General features: G+C 39.0%; 1 protein-coding gene across 7 annotated transcripts in view; it reads right to left on the minus strand.

Annotated features, from left to right (window-relative positions):
- The window catches only part of ccbe1 (collagen and calcium binding EGF domains 1), a 63,891-nt gene that overhangs the window by 44,941 nt on the left and 1,136 nt on the right, over positions 1-17,814 (minus strand). For 6 of the 7 annotated variants that reach the window (XR_013803746.1, XR_013803747.1, XR_013803748.1 and 3 more), the window contains one exon: positions 15,717-15,776. Coding sequence is in view for 3 of the 7 variants with exons in the window: in XM_079656953.1 (XP_079513079.1) it covers positions 15,717-15,776 (60 nt within the window). In the remaining 4 variants the exon portion in view is untranslated. Of the gene's footprint in view, positions 1-15,708; positions 15,777-17,814 lie in introns of all 7 variants that reach the window. The other variant, XR_013803749.1, reaches the window with a different exon arrangement.

Here is a 17,814-nt window from a genome sequence, read left to right on the forward strand (position 1 = left end):
GTTCATATTGTTATAATTCAAAGAAAGGTTGACATTTAAAATAAAACATTCACACATTCTTAAGGGCAATGAAACTGTGTTTGTTTGTGTTTTGGCTGCTGATCCTCCCTCCATAATGACCATGGAGAGATCCCTTCCCAGTGCAATTTCAAAATAAGATGGGTTATACTTGAAATAACCAAACCCATATACAATGATGTATAACCCAGCTTATAATACAAGGAAAACCTATTATAATACATCATGTAGCTGTTCACATCTTATATTTGTTCTTTTTGGGGTTTTACAAAAGTATCATGGGTAGATATTCTACAGCAAGCCAATCAGGAAAGCAGAGCAGAGTAAATGGTGCACAGCCATCATCACTTTGGCTCTCACTCCTCCACTGTTGTGGCAGCAGGTTAATACAGAGATTTATTCCTGTCATCTCAGTGAGAACGATTTTCCCCAACCACATTTCACTGTGACTCTCCCACTCTCTCTCCTCTCTTTCTTCACATGCACCAGCTGCTCAAAGGTTCACTGGTGAGTCACATAAGGTGTAATGTGATGTGTGAGGAAGTCTTGCTCTTCAGCAGCTGTAAACATGCCCATCTACTCACAGCAGTGATCCCGGGTGCTCTACCTATTCATACGAGGTTGGTTTGCCCGCAGCCAAAAGAACATCTTCAATAACAGGTCCCAAAATACGTATAAATAAATACAAATAATATTTTTAATATCTATTATAATCCTTCAAGTTCAATCCTGCAGATTTACTGTGGAAATAAAATCTGGACTAAGCCGACAGAAAGCACCCCAGCGTAGATTGCTATACAGAAAAACTAATTGTTATGGTGGGATTGGAATTTCCTTCTGATACAGTGCGTGTCACGTGCCTCCTTGGCAGTGCTGCGATCAATAAATCTGACCTCAGTACAGTGTCCTTGGGACGGCCACATTTCACTGCCCCTCCCGCCATTATGTCTCTCCCCCTCCTCTCCAGGCTCATTTTTACTGCCACACACACACACACACACACACACACACACACACACACACACACACACACACACACACACACACACACACACACACACACACACACACACACACACACACACACACACACACACACACACACACACACACACACACACACACACACACACACACACACACACACACACACACACACACACACACACACACACACACACACACACACACACACACACACACACACACACACACACACCCACCCTCAGAATTCGTCTTTCCTCTCCATCCTCCAAACCGATTCAGATAATCACAGACCATGTTAAAATGCAGACTAATATTCCACTGTTTTTCTGAATATCATAATATTCTGATTTACATGAACAATATAAAAAAATCTGAACTGATATTCTGAATAAGGCCTTGTAGACTGACATTTTCAGACACATACTTGTGGGATATGCCAATATTATTCAGGTTTCAGAAGCATTCTTTGAAAATGTATTTCGCACATTAGGAATATATGTCTCAATGAGGGTTTCTACCGCTGTGTAGAGCCTTTTTTTCTGTGTGTTGTACACAAACCAACAAGTTATTTTTGATTGTATGTTGGCATGATGCTGTGAAACTGATCAGGTTTGGATTGCAACATGTTTTTAAACGTGTTATATGTAATGTGTGATGAGGTGTTAAAGTGTATTATATTGGGAAATCAAGTCTGTAGTGGACTGGCGAGATGTAATTTGGATGGAAAGCACGTTGTAATTTATTCTTTAATAGACCCTTGCTCAAGTTTTCTCTGCCTCCAGCGAGAACATTGGGTCTTCCTCAAATGGTTGAAATGAATTAGAGTGGGAGTCAGAACTAAGGTACCTTGTAGAATTAGCTACAGCTACATGATAACAGGAATATTAGTGGAATAGGGCGACTGCCCTCTGTGATAAAGTGTTTGTTGGTAGCAAAAACATTGTTATTAAACTCGATGGCAACGCAGAGAACGCAGACATGGCCGTTTCCATATGAGGATAATATTGCACGTTTAAGCCCTGTGATTGAAATCTGCTCTCAAATCTGATTCGTTCCTCACCATACATCCTTCAACCAAATCTTATGTCAATCAGGCCTGTAGTTTTTCCATAATCCTGCTGAAAAACATAAAAAGCAAACAAACCAAAGCATAACCTCTAAGTCAAAGCAGGAGTTAAGTTGACATTGCTGATTAGATAACCTTCAGTATAATGACAGTTGGCTTGATGTTCTTTCACATTGGGAATTTGCAGCATATTTCTTGATCTGGATGCACTGAAACATACAGCATTGGAACAGATGGTTAGTCCGTAGGCAACGCGTCCAGGAAAAACTGAAATAAAAATGGGATTATTTCTATTCAGACTGCCATTTGCAGTCCGAAAATTAAGCTCTAAAATCACGCGTCAGGATTTCACAAAATATATATTTACACTTGTTTCAAACAGATAATTTCTTTTTTTTGCCAATGATGATGACAAATAAGATATCTTCCTCATATCCTCCTCAAATGTTTCCACCATTTGCCATCTCCAGATAATAGCTTCCCTGGGCTGAGGTGATCAGGACTAGCGCAGGCCTGGTTAATACGGCTCATCATCATTTACATTAGTTCTGAAGCATTAGGCAGAATTGGCCCTGGGTATCAGTGAATTTATAGGCCGGTCGGGGTAACATGCCCCAGTACACCGAGTCATATTGTGTATAGCTTGGAGGCTATTTTCATACCTATTAGTTTCCTTTCACTGTCACAGGAAAGTAGAATTTTCAGCAGTGACAGTCATCATTGATTTTCCACTGAGCAGCCTTTAACTGAAGATATCCATTCAGGATGTTTTGTGTGAACCGAGCTAACACACGTGTTATTTTAGATGTGTTCACACGGGTGTCAGGTGAGTCCAGGTTGACATGCAAGTACAGTTGAGTGTAGACTCAATGCAGAGGTGCACCTTTCACTGTAACACTGAGCACTCCAGGCAACCTGTAAACAAAAGGGTGAGGATATCACCTCGGGATAGTTTACTTCCCTGTCTGCCTTTTTCTCTTATACTAAATTTACTCCTTCATTGTATATTTTACAAATCATATACTGCCGGAGGGGCTGATCGTATCTTTATATTTCTTTGTACATGTGCATCTCCTGATTCACTGTGTGTTGTTAAAGGTCCCATGTCATGCTTTTCCGGTTATTACCTGCCCCCTTGTGTGTTATGAAGGTTTTTCTGCATGTAAACGGTCTGCAGAGTCAAAACCCTCAAAGTACACCCTGTAGCGAGTAAAACTCTAACACAGAAAATACCTCCCCAAAACGCCTCGTTGGAGATACGTCATTGTCCATTTGATTCTTCCGGGTAACTCATGATGTCATGCATTTCCCGGAACCAAATGGACCAATCCGTGGAGCCGTTACGTTACGTCCGCGGAGCCGTTACGTTAAGCCCCCGTTGATTGGTCCTAATTGACCAATCCACGGACTTCCTCACACACACACTCAGTGCAGGCAGCTCTGCTGATCTCTCCTCCCTGGCTGCAGGCTGATAACAGACAGTTGGGATCGCGGCGAAATTCTCTCTGCAGACCCATTCTCACAGCGTTTATCAACCTTTTTCTTAGGGATGCACCGAAAAAATATCACCAAATGTCAGAGAACAGGGTTACGTTGATCATACTCCGCATATTTGTCTGGGTGTTTTGATTTCAAGTGGTGGAGTAATCCCGAAGTGGTGAAAGTCTTTGCAATTACACCCCCTCGAGAAATGTCAGCTGAACACAAATCGCAATCCGTGCCTCTTTCTCTGATATTTTTAAAATATATCCAAGCGGCAGACATGTTGGCTGTGAGCCAGCCGCGAGCATGGTCGCGCGCCTTGCTTGTCGCCGCGTTTTGATTACGTCATCACAACAACAAGTTAGGTTACCAAACTTATAGGTGCATTTGTTGTTGTTGAAGGCCTGGCTGTTACAGTCTTTATTTACACTATTTTGTTGTAGGCCTACTGGCCTAGATGTTTATGAAGTTTTAAAGCACCTTGGCTTTGTTCTGAATGCACTTTGTTGTAGTTATCCTACAGAGAAAAGAAAATGCACTTGACTTGGAATTAATGTACTGTATGCATTCAAAAGTGCTGAATAAATGTTTTATGGACCCATAATAGTGATTATTATTTAAGTTAAGTTTTGCCATAATCATGTATTTTTCCATAATCAGGTAGCTGAACAACATTGGTAAAAAATGTATACATTATATATATATATATATATATATATATATATATATATATATATATATATATTTCTATTAATCATTTTCGGCCTTTCGGCATTCGGCCAACTGTTTCCTATTTTCGGTATCGGTTTCGGCCAAGAATTTCCCATTCGGTGCACCCCTACTTTTTCTTACTCAATATCAAGCCACACTTATTGTTTTTACTTCGGCTCTGACTTTGTGTGTGCTCAGGGTGAGTTTGGATGTGTATCGCTAAACAAGGAAACCACACCTCCACAGAGCTCAGCGCGATTCACAACGTCCCAACCAATCAGAGCACACTGTGCTCACAGGGAGGTTGGGGGCTGGAGCTATTGGAGCTACAACGAGCCGTTAAAGGCAGAGAGTGAAATTCAGTGAATACACGTAGTTTACAGAGATGCTGTATGAGAAACCAAAGTGATTTTGGAAAATTGCACAATAAATCTATTCTAGTAGACCTCAACAATGGAATTATGATCAGTGGAAATGGCCATGAACTGGGACCTTTGGTACCAAGGAGTGTAATGAGAGTCTGTGTGTTTCAATTTGACCTTTCTTAACTTCTTACTTGTTTGAGGTGCCATAGACCCCATTTCTGTATGTTTCATAATGATTAAAGCAACTTAAAAAGAAAATGTGCTCCTCTGAATAGGAATACATTTCTCCCATCATATATATTTACATTTATATATGTAAATTCGTAATAAGTTATTCACAACTAAATAACTCTAGCATGTTATTAGACAGTGATGTTACTTATTTGGGGTAAATATAATTCTCTGGCCTACTTAGAACAGGTAAACCTCCATACTTACTGGGTAGGTTTGGTGCTGGATGATATGTTCTGAAAACCAATTAAACATATAGAGCATAAGGGAATCCATTGTATAAGTTTAAGTTTTACAGCCGGGGTCAGACACCCTATGTGTGCATAGGTGTTGTTTCATAATTTATAAGCAATCCTCAAAAAATTATAAAAAGTCATGAACTATAAAGCCGATTAAACAATCTTAGGTTCTGTATGTTTATACGTTTTAAGCTGTTTGAAGAGCATGGGGTCTACGAGACATCCAACATTAGTGTTATTCATATCTCACACTGCACTGTAACTTTTATTCATGTGCTTGTGTTATTCATATTTTATTATCTTGCTTTTAAATGAGTGTTTTAAAATGCCATTTTATAATATGTTTCTGCTGCACTATTGCTCTTAATGTCTTTCATTTGTGTAAAGCACTTTGAATTGCCTTGTGTTGAAAGGTACTATATAAATAGACTTGCTTTGCCTAAGGAAATTAGTCAGGATCCATCAACATATTATATCGTCCGTAATTTAGGTTTGGCTTTCTGTACATACATATGGTTTATGACTGCAGGCAATTCTACATTACTCTTCATTTCCTGTTTATTTCAATCTGTTTTTAAAATGATAAAGCACTTTATTTTAAATCTAGATTTCATTTTAGGTTTTAATATTGAGGTTCTTTGAGTTTACCCTTGTGCCCATGACATGTTTGTGGGAGAGATGTGTCTAAATCCATCACTGCACTTCTTTTATAGAACGCTTGAAATCCCATCAGTAACTGGCAGCTCTCATCAATAACACTTCCAAACACCCGATAACATAATTACTGCCAAAACCAAGACAGGCTGCACTTAACAACATCTACTGAATCAGATTTTTCCTCATCAGATATTTGTCTACTTGATCAACATTATTCACTCTTCTCATTTGGCGTAACGAAACACTCTTCAGATGCAGACTGCTGTCCGACTGACCAGTCCGAGAGCTCATTAGATTGTATTTTCTGAAATCTGCTGGCCAAGGTGTCAATCATAGACCACAGCCAGCAAGCTTATTTGATTGAATTACCCTTCAGAAATGTCACTTATTGGTTAGTCATACATTTTAAATGTCAGAATGGTGGCAACAGTTGGGAGAGAAGGAATTAGAAAGTCAATCTGACTGCGTAGGTGTTGGCTACAGCTCTAAATTGTGATTGGCCTCACACTGTGTGTTTATGTCCAGCTGTGCCACAGTCTTTGGGATCTGTTCAAAATCTGCTCACTTTGAGTACGAGCATAGCCACCCTTTTACCATCAAATACAAATGTAGGCTATGTTTTGTATGCTGCAACAAATAGCTTAATTCAGCTATGAAGATGATGATCCACACACACACACACACACACACACACACACACACACACACACACACACACACACACACACACACACACACACACACACACACACACACACACACACACACACACACACACACACACACACACACACACACACACACACACACACACACACACACACACACACACACACACACACACACACACACACACACACACACACACACACACACACACACACACACACACCAGATCAAGGGGCGTTGGTGAAACCCGCCTCGGCCGCCACTGCGTCAGGCCGTTGTGTCCTTGGGCAACACTTTACCTGCATTTGCTCCTGTGGGTAATGTTCACAGTCATGACATTTACATGTCTAATATGTGTAATTGTAAAGCGCTTTGAGCACCTGTAAAAGCGCTCTAAATAAAAAATGTAATGCATTATTATTATTATATAATATCTATCCTTGAGTATATCTTAACTGTAAATAATCTCTGGAATCTACTAGAATTGTTGTCAATTCACAGCAAACTGACCATCATCAGTGATTATATGTGGCCCTAATGCAGCTTGACAATCCCTGTCACACAAAGAGGAGAAACAGAATGAAAACAACAGGAAAACTTGCTTCAACTTACACAAATGTATTTTGTTGAAATTCCTTCCGTCCCTATCTTGTGTTTATTCATTATTTGCAAACACTTTTTTGTTATGTGAATGCATCAAATGATTCCCTTCGATTTAAACTCTGATCAACAAGCTTTCTGTTTTACCATGTTGTTGATTCCTAATCAAGACAGCCAGGAAACAGGCAAGAATACTTCAAGGAATAAAGCTTTGAACCTGAACAACAATGCCCATTATAAAATAATGACAAGCGAGTGCCAGAACATCAAAGTTGACTAGCTGCATTTCCTGTTGCAATGTCAATGAGGTCCCCTGGCCAAGGAGCGTGTAGTCTACTGCATTCACAAGTTTGAATCAATTTGTGAAAAAGTCTTCTGTCGTTTATGGAAAACCCTGGAATCATCTTTTCTCTGCTTTTGGGGACAAGTTTGTTACTGCATATCCCTATGATTGGAAAGAGTTATATTGGGACAAATGCCTCCGTCAGCTGGTTGGGGTCCTGACCCCAGGTAGGGGACCTTTTACATATAATATATGTTAAATTGTAGTATAACCTCATATGGGGCTAATCTTCACAATGCACATTTTAATGTAATTTAAAGTTCTTAATCCAATTTCAATTATTTTATTCATTTAAATATTGCATTTCTTCCTCGGAAACCAATAGTCCACTTGCTGTGTTGAGATCGAACTGTGTATATAGCAACCATAAAATACCATAACTGAACAATCACAATGGATTATTCCACAAAGATGTGTGATAAAATGATTTGGCTAAAACAACTACTTTCAAATGAATTAGCTGCATTAGAGTTAGGGCCCACCTCTCATCAACTAATACTTTGTTACAACAACTTGAGCATAATGACAAAGAGCAATATTCTTACTCTCAGAGCAGGAAGAGTGCAAAGTGACCTGGATCTGCACATTGTCAGAGTTTCACCCCACGGCATTGTATACAATTACTGACAATAGTTCTTCCTCCGCTCATGCGTTGCTTTACACTCCAACTGCTCTTGTACAAATGACTGGCCACAAAAGTAATAATTGCCTTCTAACTCGGATGTGTAGTGATGCATTGTGGTCCTGAGGAGACGTGAGTGACACCATTAATAACAGCGTGACACATGGTTAACTAACTGGCTGCTTACTTGATGTGCATAAACAACATTCAGAAGGCATTTTCACACAAACACATGGCTCTCCATGGATACTTGTTTAGTGCAATACATGCTGTTTCTGCCTCTCTACTGCATGAGCGCCTTTAAAAAGTGCCAGTGTTAAATAGGCAGTAATTATATATGCATTGACTGTATGCATCACATATCAAACTCATACCGTATATATTGTTCAGACCACTTGAAGCCCTGAAGCATTTTAATTATGCATTAAACAGTAACTTTCAGGTCAATGCGGAGAGACGGTGGCGGTAAATTCATCATCAATATGGATAAGTCTCATCATTGGAGTCTCTGCATCTTCGCTCCCTCGCTCTCACCTCAGCCACATGGTCATCTCGCTTACTGTACACACACATTACTGGTAGGGCGAGATTGCATAACACTGACGCTCTCATCTGCTGCTTTATCATTTATTAATGCATCTTTCAGTAGCGTAATTTGCTGTGCTCTGTGGTCAGTAATAATTCATGTGATATGCTGAGATGGACCAGGAAATGGACCTAACTGAATGTCTGAGCTAGTTAAGTACAGGGTTTTCTTTCCTTTACTGTATATGCATCAAACGAGGTTTAACAACCCAAAGGCTCAAGCAAGATGAATGAGCAATTGAAAACAAATAAGAGGTCACACAAAAACAAAAACAAAGAATACAAGTTTTGACTTATCTCATTTTGTACTGATTTTTTTTGCAGTCTGTTGTTCGTTCAGTCATGTTTAACTTTTATTTTTGGCTTTGTAAGCTGTAGGTAAAATTAGATGCTTAATTATATTGGGAACAATCCGGGTCAAATAAAGTATAAATAAAATAAAATCAATCTATAAAGTTCATCTTTTTACCTCACAGACAGTAAACAGGACATCGCCACAGAGACATGACGGTCTGTCGGTCAACCTGAGGACCATTATCTCAGGAAATATATGAATTGATTTTAGTACCTGCACCTTTCCTTAAGCTAATTCAATTACAGGTGAGCTAGGCTCAAGGACACAGGATGGTGATGAAATCCGTTACATGATAGAGAGGAAGGGGAGGGGGGGGGGGGAGAAATCAAAAGAAGGAGCACATTCCAAGGAATGCCTGAACATGCATTATTCTCAGTGTTTCAGGTTATTTGATAAAACAAGATAAGATAAATAATAGGAGTGCAAAAATAAAGCTTTGCAAAAGGATTTCGCACAAACTGTAAAGCTGCAACTTGATTTAGATTGAGGCAATGGTAGAGACTGTTGCACTAACTCAGCCACTAGGAGATAGATGCATGAATGACTTTCACCAGGTCAGCACAAAAACTCCTTTCATCTGTTCGTCAGAATTTAATTTGGCATCATAAGTTGACTTATGGCGGGGGTGGACTGAGGGCACATTCTCTCTTCATGGTACTACGGATGACTGATGTCGGAAGTACGAGAGTTTATGGTCCACAGCATCCAGCCTAGGGGGTTTATCTCAGTACGGATTTTTTATAGAAACTGTTCTCTTGATTCATTATACATAAAAAGAAAGAAACCATTTTTATAATACAAATTGTATATTTCTTGACATTCTAGTTTATGGTCATGCATGACTTTTTCAACCAAGACCTTTGCCAAATAATAGAAGACTAACAGTTGTCTTAAAAGGGAACTCGACCAATTTCACACATAAAATTAGACTAGACACGTTATGGTCACTTTACTGCTGTGCTAAACACATTTTTTTTATAGCACTTCTGATATTACAAAAAAGGTATTAGCAGACTAGCAGTATGGAAAGTGCTGTTACACATCATAACAAAAAAAACATCTGAAGTGGTGTGAGAAAAGCATTAACAAAAGGAAGACCTATGAACATATGGAATTTTAGTTTATTTATTGGGGGGAAATGGTACATGTGTGCATTTGTGTTAAAGTATGTAGTGCATGGATTTGGGGTAGGAGTTCAGGTTATATTCAACAATTGTGTTGGTTTGTCAAAGAAGCGTTTTTGTTTTGTTTTATGTGTGTATGAATTGTCCTTGCTTGAACCGGTGGTGTTCAGGGTGAGTTGGGTCAAGGAAGATGTTGAAGGCTCTGCTCTGATATCAGGCCTGATAGAAAGAGTCTGTTTACAGGTCATTTGGGAGAACAAGCCTCCTGCGAGTCCAGAGGAGGCTGCACAAATCTGGTGGACAGCAGAATATTACTATGAATCATAAGAACAAAGTGAACAGTGGAAATTATTTAGTTTTAGTGATAGACTGTCGGATTTAGGTTCTGGTTTGCCTCTTTGTTTATTGTTGTATCAATGGCCTGGCATGACATCTGTCTGGATTACATATTATTTTAAATTAAATAAAAGATACCCTGTGTTGGGTGCTTCAAATATTATGCCGACAGTGTTCAGCGTGACTGAACAGTCCTCAGAAACTTCCAAACAGAGCATTTAAGTGCTGAGACGAAACAAGCCAGAGGAGCATCTCCAGCCTGACAACTTAAGTGGAGCTGTGTTCTGACCTGCTCATGTCTCGTCTGAATTTGTGCAGTGCCATTACAAACCGAAAAGTCTATTTAAACTCAATCTCTGCTGATATCGCTTCCTCTGCAATCACACTGCAACAGCTTGCTGCCGTCCACCTGTGGATGCAGCCCCAGTCACTTACTGCTGATTTCTGCATGCTTTGTTAGCAGAGAGATTGAGCCTGATGCCCAAATTAACTCTGCATTTACATATGTTCTAATTAAGACACAACAACACAAGGTTTCCAGCTAATATGCAACTCAAAGCAAAATCAGGGAAAGGAACAGAAGACATGATTAAACGTACCTATGTCAGGGTTCCTATAGCTAAAGGCGGAATACATGCAAGTCTTTTAAAAAAAGCTTATAGTTAGGGCTGATTATATTCAGCCCCTAGTTTTGTTGCTATAGGCTTAGACTGTCGGGGGACATCTTACTTCTTCCTTCTCTCTGTCTGTACCTGTGTACTCTCATGTTTCGAATAACCCAGCTTCCCCAAATTTCTTTTTGGTGTCGGTCTACGCCGGGATCCTGAGTCATGGCGGTGCCTATTGCTTTGGTCCTGAGTCCTGGATCCTGAGTCGTGGCGGTGCCTATTGCTGTGGTCCTGAGTCCTGGATCCTGAGTCCTGGATCCTGAGTCCTGGATCCTGAGTCCTGGATTTCAAGTTGTGGCTGAACCTGTCACTGTGGTCCTGCCTGATTCTCACCTTAGTACTACTTCCCTGATGGCTCCCACAGGATTGTTGTCATCTTCTTATTATAGAGACATGCATTTCCAAACATTCGGTCTACCTATGTTGTAAATGTATTATCTTTTCGATTTCCACACGGCATCTATTGCACGTCTGTCCGTCCTGGGAGAGGGATCCCTCCTCTGATGCTCTCCCTGAAGTTTTTCCTTGTACGATGTGAGGGTCTAAGGACAGAGGGTGTCATATTGTGATATTGATATTCTGTACAAATTGTGAAGTCCACTGAGACAAATGTAACATTTGTGATATTGGGCTATATAAATAAACATTGATTGAAAGCTCTTTTTATGCCACTTGAAATGAAATTTGGAACCAATTTTAGACACGCATTTTCGTTGCCCAGAACTGTCAATCAAGTGATTTTAGGATTAATACGTTATAGAATTGATGCTGGTGATTGTCTCTATATAAGTGGCTATTATAAGGATGATTTAAAAAATAAACTGCGAAAAGTTACTCAAAACTACTTCATCTTTAGTGATTTATTGTTGGAATGACATGGATAAGAGGCATTATAAACACTGAGCGACACTGAGTCACCTGACTGAAACAGTTCACTTATGCTCTGTCTGAGATACAATACAAAACTAAACGGGTCCAATTATGCCTTGGTCATAACACTTTCCTGTTCTAAAAGTACTTATACTCCAATATTAAGATGACACAAACAAAATGCATGTTTTTCTGTCCCTTGAGATGAGACAATCGTTTGTTGAGCAATGTGCAAAGTGTGTCACAACAGAAAATGTAACACAGATGCTGGACTAGCCTCACAGGTAATGTCAGTATCATCTGTAGTCCTACATTTCATGATGAAGCAGCCTATTTTCAGACAAATCAGAGTGTACTGTCACAAAAAAATTGGGTGGATGACTCAACCACAGCTTGTGTATTTTAAATTATCTCTAAAAGCATCTTGATGGCGCAAAAACAAGTATTTATGTAATGCAACTTTAACCTGTTGCATAATTTCAATTTTTATATAAATATTTTTGACTCCCTCACTGTAGACCTCAGAGTTAGTTAAATGACATTCTCTCCTGCAGCTGCTCCCCACAGGGATGTGTCACTACTCTCTATTCCGCAGATATTTGCAAAATGGCAGGCAATTTCTTGGACTCGTCAATGAGTAGGTGTTGGTCTGCGTTCCAAAAAATGAGTCAATAAAAGGACCTTTGATCAGTGACATTTTAAAGTGAAGTGGTGATCACTGGCCAAGACACGGGTATTGACTGAACACAAGAATCACTTCCGCCTCCTCAGACTATTGTTACAGTATATATATTGACTGAAGTGATTGAGCCTCGTTGTAATCACTGACTGAGTATGCAACGGCAACAAACACTGTTTTCTGAATAGGTCAAGTAATTGTTTGTTTATTATTTTTACGGATCCAGCATAGATCAATCCTGACCTTATCACCAATTTGTCGGTATGGAAATTCAGAAGAATCCGTGGTGTTAAGAGATTTTTAGGCGGCTAATAAAACAGCAAGCTAAATAGCATCAGAGCAAACCCATACATTCCTCTCTTTTAGGAATTGAACATCCCCTCCTATATGGTTAGAGATTACGGTCGCATGAAATTAGGCACCATTTATCCCATGTGCAATACACACTCTGATACTCCATAACCTGCCTCTTTGGTTGTTTATATTCTCTTAGAGTTGTATTGTGCTTGTGATGTGTTTTAGGCAGCAGAAAGACTTTCCTCTTGCAGGAGATAGAAGGCCTGAACTCAACACTTGTTATAAGCACCACTTGCTACGACAGAGAATCAACAAAGAGGGGAAGACAGTGATTGTCATTGATTGAAGTGGCGCGGTTTGAAATGTGCACTATCCACACAGAGGTCAGTCCTCTATAAAGTCACCTCAGAGCTTTATCTGGATTTCTTCCTTACAAAAACAAACAACTAACTGAGCACTATGTAAATGCTGGCTTCAGTTAAAGCAGAAATTGGATGAGAGAAAACAAAATATGATGAACAATAGAATACTCTCTGTCTACAGAACATAAGAATTAACGTCCATGAATGACTCACTTGTCTAATAATAATCATTGATTTTTCCTATGAGGTCATTTTGTTCACATCATCTGAGGTTTGGCCGGTTCGATATGTCAAATAACCAAACAGTTTCCTTTTCATCAATAAAACCTCTGGGAGTCTACATCAGAGTCAGAAGCAAACAACTGATCCAGAAATAGCTTTTCTCCAACGTCAGGATGACAAACAGAAACTTTCCAGTGAAACATCTGAGCACAGAATACATGCATACACACACTCACAATGAGAAAGAGAGAAAGACAGACAGAGAGCCGGCTCACCTGGCCTCTTTGTTATGCAAATCAATTGAATCAATATGACAAATGAACTGTAAAGGGGAAAAAAATCAATGCTTTGTCATCCCCACCAGCATTCACCCTCAACCATCGGTCTTATCACCACTCCCAGACACGGGCGAGCACCTGATTAATGGCTGCCACGCGTCAGCTACGTAAATCGTCACGGCATGCTCGGTTGCATACGAATGGACAGGGTGTGAGTTAGAGGATGACTACACATGGAAACGAGGGCTCTGGGCTCACACTTCTGAATCTAAAGGAGCTCTGAAGCACCAACACATGAATAAGCTGCCTTTCTACTTCACATATTTACTACTGAAGAATCTTAACATTTAAATGGTTGATTCCTGATACAAAAAATATATATACTGAATTATGTGTTTGGCTAAACAAAGCACTTCACAAAAAGTCTAAAAGGGTTACAGGCATGATAGCAGCTAAGGTACTGCAGTGCTTTGAACTAAATGCTAATTTTAGCTTGCTAACATGCTCACAATGAAAGTGTTAACAAGCTGATGTTAAGCAGATATTTAATTAATGTTAATCAACCTAATTGCATGTGTAAAATTGCTAACTAGCAGTAAAAACCTAAAGTTAGTTTTGCAGGTTACATCATAAACAGTAATGAAAATTCAAATATGACCTAATGATGGTGTCAGATAGAATTTAAGGGGATACCTGAAGTCATTACAGGGGGAGAAGGTCTGTAACACCTGGGAAACATTTTAAAGATGGTGGCGCTAGAGGAAAAGTCCCAAGGTCACCAAAGTAATTAGGATACAATGTTTGGGGATCATGAATGTCGGTTCAGAGTAATCTATCTAATACGTGTAGAGATATTGCATAGATTGCATGATGCCAACAACCTGTCACAGCCCTCTTGAGATTACATATAGGTCGTATACATGTATGATCATATTATGCTGCAGCTTAATGTATTAGTTAATGCACCTATGGGGTCATAATTGTTCAACCTTGCTGATGTGGCTTGACTGACTGCGTAACAGCCACATGGTCAGTCAGCACGCCCATTATTACTTCAGGCAGACACGGGAATCCATTTGATAACCGCAAAGCTTCTGTCAGAGCAGCGGGGTTAGGTCGTGCGACATGAGGGCTGTCAGGTCACGCAGATGGCTTTTTTTTTTTTACATGCGGTTTTTTTTTTCTTGAAAGTTTTCTCTAGTTTGGCTGCATTGCTCAAAAATGAAATGATACTCTTAAGAACACAACTTGTTTTATGTTTAGTACTTGCTTGAAAATTGTCTATTTGATTTGGGCAGTCAGACAGCTCATGAACTCATAACATGCTGCTTAGGGACTGGTAAAAAAGACTTTAGTATTTTCATAGGCTTTCTCAGGAATTGTTGCACTAATCTGCAACAATCTCACTAGAGCCACTAGAACCTACAGATATCTACGACTGATGGCAGAAAGAGAAGGATTCACAAAGTCTCTAATGGTCCAACCTTAATGCCAGATTATATAAGGATTGCATAAAACATCCGTCATGTATGGAGCTGAGTAAACGGCACAATATGACTTACGGATGCCAAAGATGGTAAAAATAATCTTTTGACCTTGGAGATGGAGAGAGTTCCAGATGTGACGACACACGGCAACAACAATTAAAAAGGAGTTAGTGTATACATTGCAATTAACATTTCTGATTAAAAAAAGAATGCTACAATTAGGGATTTTGATATGCATTTCAATAACTTTCATACTTTTAAATGCATGTAACATATGTAACATTAAGCTGCCTGTGGCTCTTTTTCTGGACTAATAAAGGTATTCTGATTCTGATTATAAAACTGGTATTTTGGGAATTTCTAGTTGGAAAAGGAAACTGTACATTGAACGAAAGCTCACAGTCCATCCAATGTGTGATATTAAAGACACAGTTTGTGAGGAAATCATGGAGCACCTGCACACCCAGTGAAGTCTTCCTCTCTGCAGCAGTGTTGTTCTGTAGTTCAGCCTGGACAAACCTCCCTGAAGACAGAGGAAAAAAAGAGAATTTAGTAAACACATATGCCAGAACATCCAAAAAGAGCCATGATAAAATAGAACAAGGGGTCGTTTTTTGTCATTAGAAATAGTAACTGTAATAACACTACAGGAGGACCTAGCAGCAGTAGCAGTGCCATAATAGAATTACATCAGATCTCTTTCATATTTTATATGGTGGAAAGATAAAAGCTTATGTCGTGTAACAGAAGGTTCAGGATTCCACAGCTTAGCGGGTTGCAGAGGTCACTCACTCTCATTCCATTAAATTACAATTACATGTTTTCATGCTAGGTTAGTCAGTTCCATACACTGTTGTTTCCCTCATAAGTGTATGCCTGACTCTGCTCTGTATGTGCCGACTGCAATCTGCTCACATACTTGACCAAAAGATACGCAGAAGAGAAAACCAAAAGGAGAATCATAATATCATTAATGTGGTTATAAAAACTACAAACAAAAAAATCTATTCATAAAGGGATTTTGCTTTAATCTGGTTGGGTTTAACGATGGCGGGATTATTGACTGTTACGGAGGAGGCATTAGGTGTCACATGTCCCTTGAGTCTAGGATAGGGCTCTACATCAGAGGGAAACCTCTTACATCCTTTTGCCCTCCACAACTGACCAGATTACAGTTTACTCTAGTGATGACTAACTGATACGGAATCAGGATTTTAGCAGAAACAAAGTGCTTAACCACAATGTGTTCTTTAAAACCAACAGCAGCCCTAACATCTATAAGCAGGTACACAATGCGAACACATTTTTCTAATGGAACATCACTGTGCTATAATGACACTGCTGTCTGTATGGAAATAAGTCGACAGTTCAGCGTACTCCTGTGGAACAAAAGGTCCAAAATAAGGTCCGTAGAGTATTGTGAGCAATTTTGTCATTTTATGGAGGAGACTTGCTACAGATTCAGGCTCTAATAAAAAAAATGTTGTGCCACCTCAGGAAAACAAGTGAAATATTTTACTTTTTGTAAAACGAATGTGACCTTTCATCGGCATATTGTATTAAAATTGGAAGCCATCCCATGTGGCATTTGTCAGACCGTAAATCAGTTCAGTCATGCTCGAAAACAATGCAAACGTCATTCCCTCAGATCAAACATAATCCTACATTAATATTATACTGACGTTGTTTATGGTTGTAAGCAGTTCTCCGAAAGAAGATATTTATCCACTAAAGACCTTAATAGCTATTTGCTATTTTCATCTATAGACAGATTGCATCATACAATGCAATACTTTGTGGTGCACTTACACTATGTGATTTATTATTTTCTTTCAATACATTCAAAAGCAATACTCTCGTCAGATATTGGTATATTTTAAACAACAGATGTACAGTTAGCAGCAGGCAGTAACAACATTTTGAGTAACTAAGGTTGTAATCTATGTCTCACAATTGGTGTAAAGAACTAAAGAAAAGTATATTCACCAAACTATTCAAGTACTTAGGGACACATTTGAGGTTATTGTACTATAGCATTTCCATTTCATGCTACACGAAACTTTGGCAAAAGTACATTTCAGAGGGATGTATCGTAATTTAGCTAATTTACCCTACAGTATAATTATGATGATTAAAGTTTCTATGATCACCTTATATGATCCTATGTTATAGATTATAGACTGCTCTACTGAGCAGTCTATAATCTATTACTCCAAAAGAGTAATTGCCATGGTTGCATTGCTATTTTACTTCACTAATGTGTAGGAGAAGTCTTTTACTCGCACAGTTGTTAATAGAATCATATAATTTGAGCTAAGACATGGAAAATATTCCACAACATGTCCAAAGTAATTAATTGTAAGCTAACGGCCAGTATAGCTGAAATTATGAGTGGCTTGAGAGAGAATATGAATTAATATTATTATTAATATGCTAATAATCAGTTCAATATTTGTTTAATTTATAAAGCTGGTTAAAAAAGAAAATGTTTCAATTAAATATGAATGTGGAAGTATAGGGAATTGCACAAGTAGTGCACTTACAGTTAGTGATATTCAAAG

This window comes from Notothenia rossii (assembly GCF_949606895.1).
Source record: "Notothenia rossii genome assembly, chromosome: 11".
NCBI classification, from domain to species: Eukaryota; Metazoa; Chordata; class Actinopteri; order Perciformes; family Nototheniidae; genus Notothenia; species Notothenia rossii.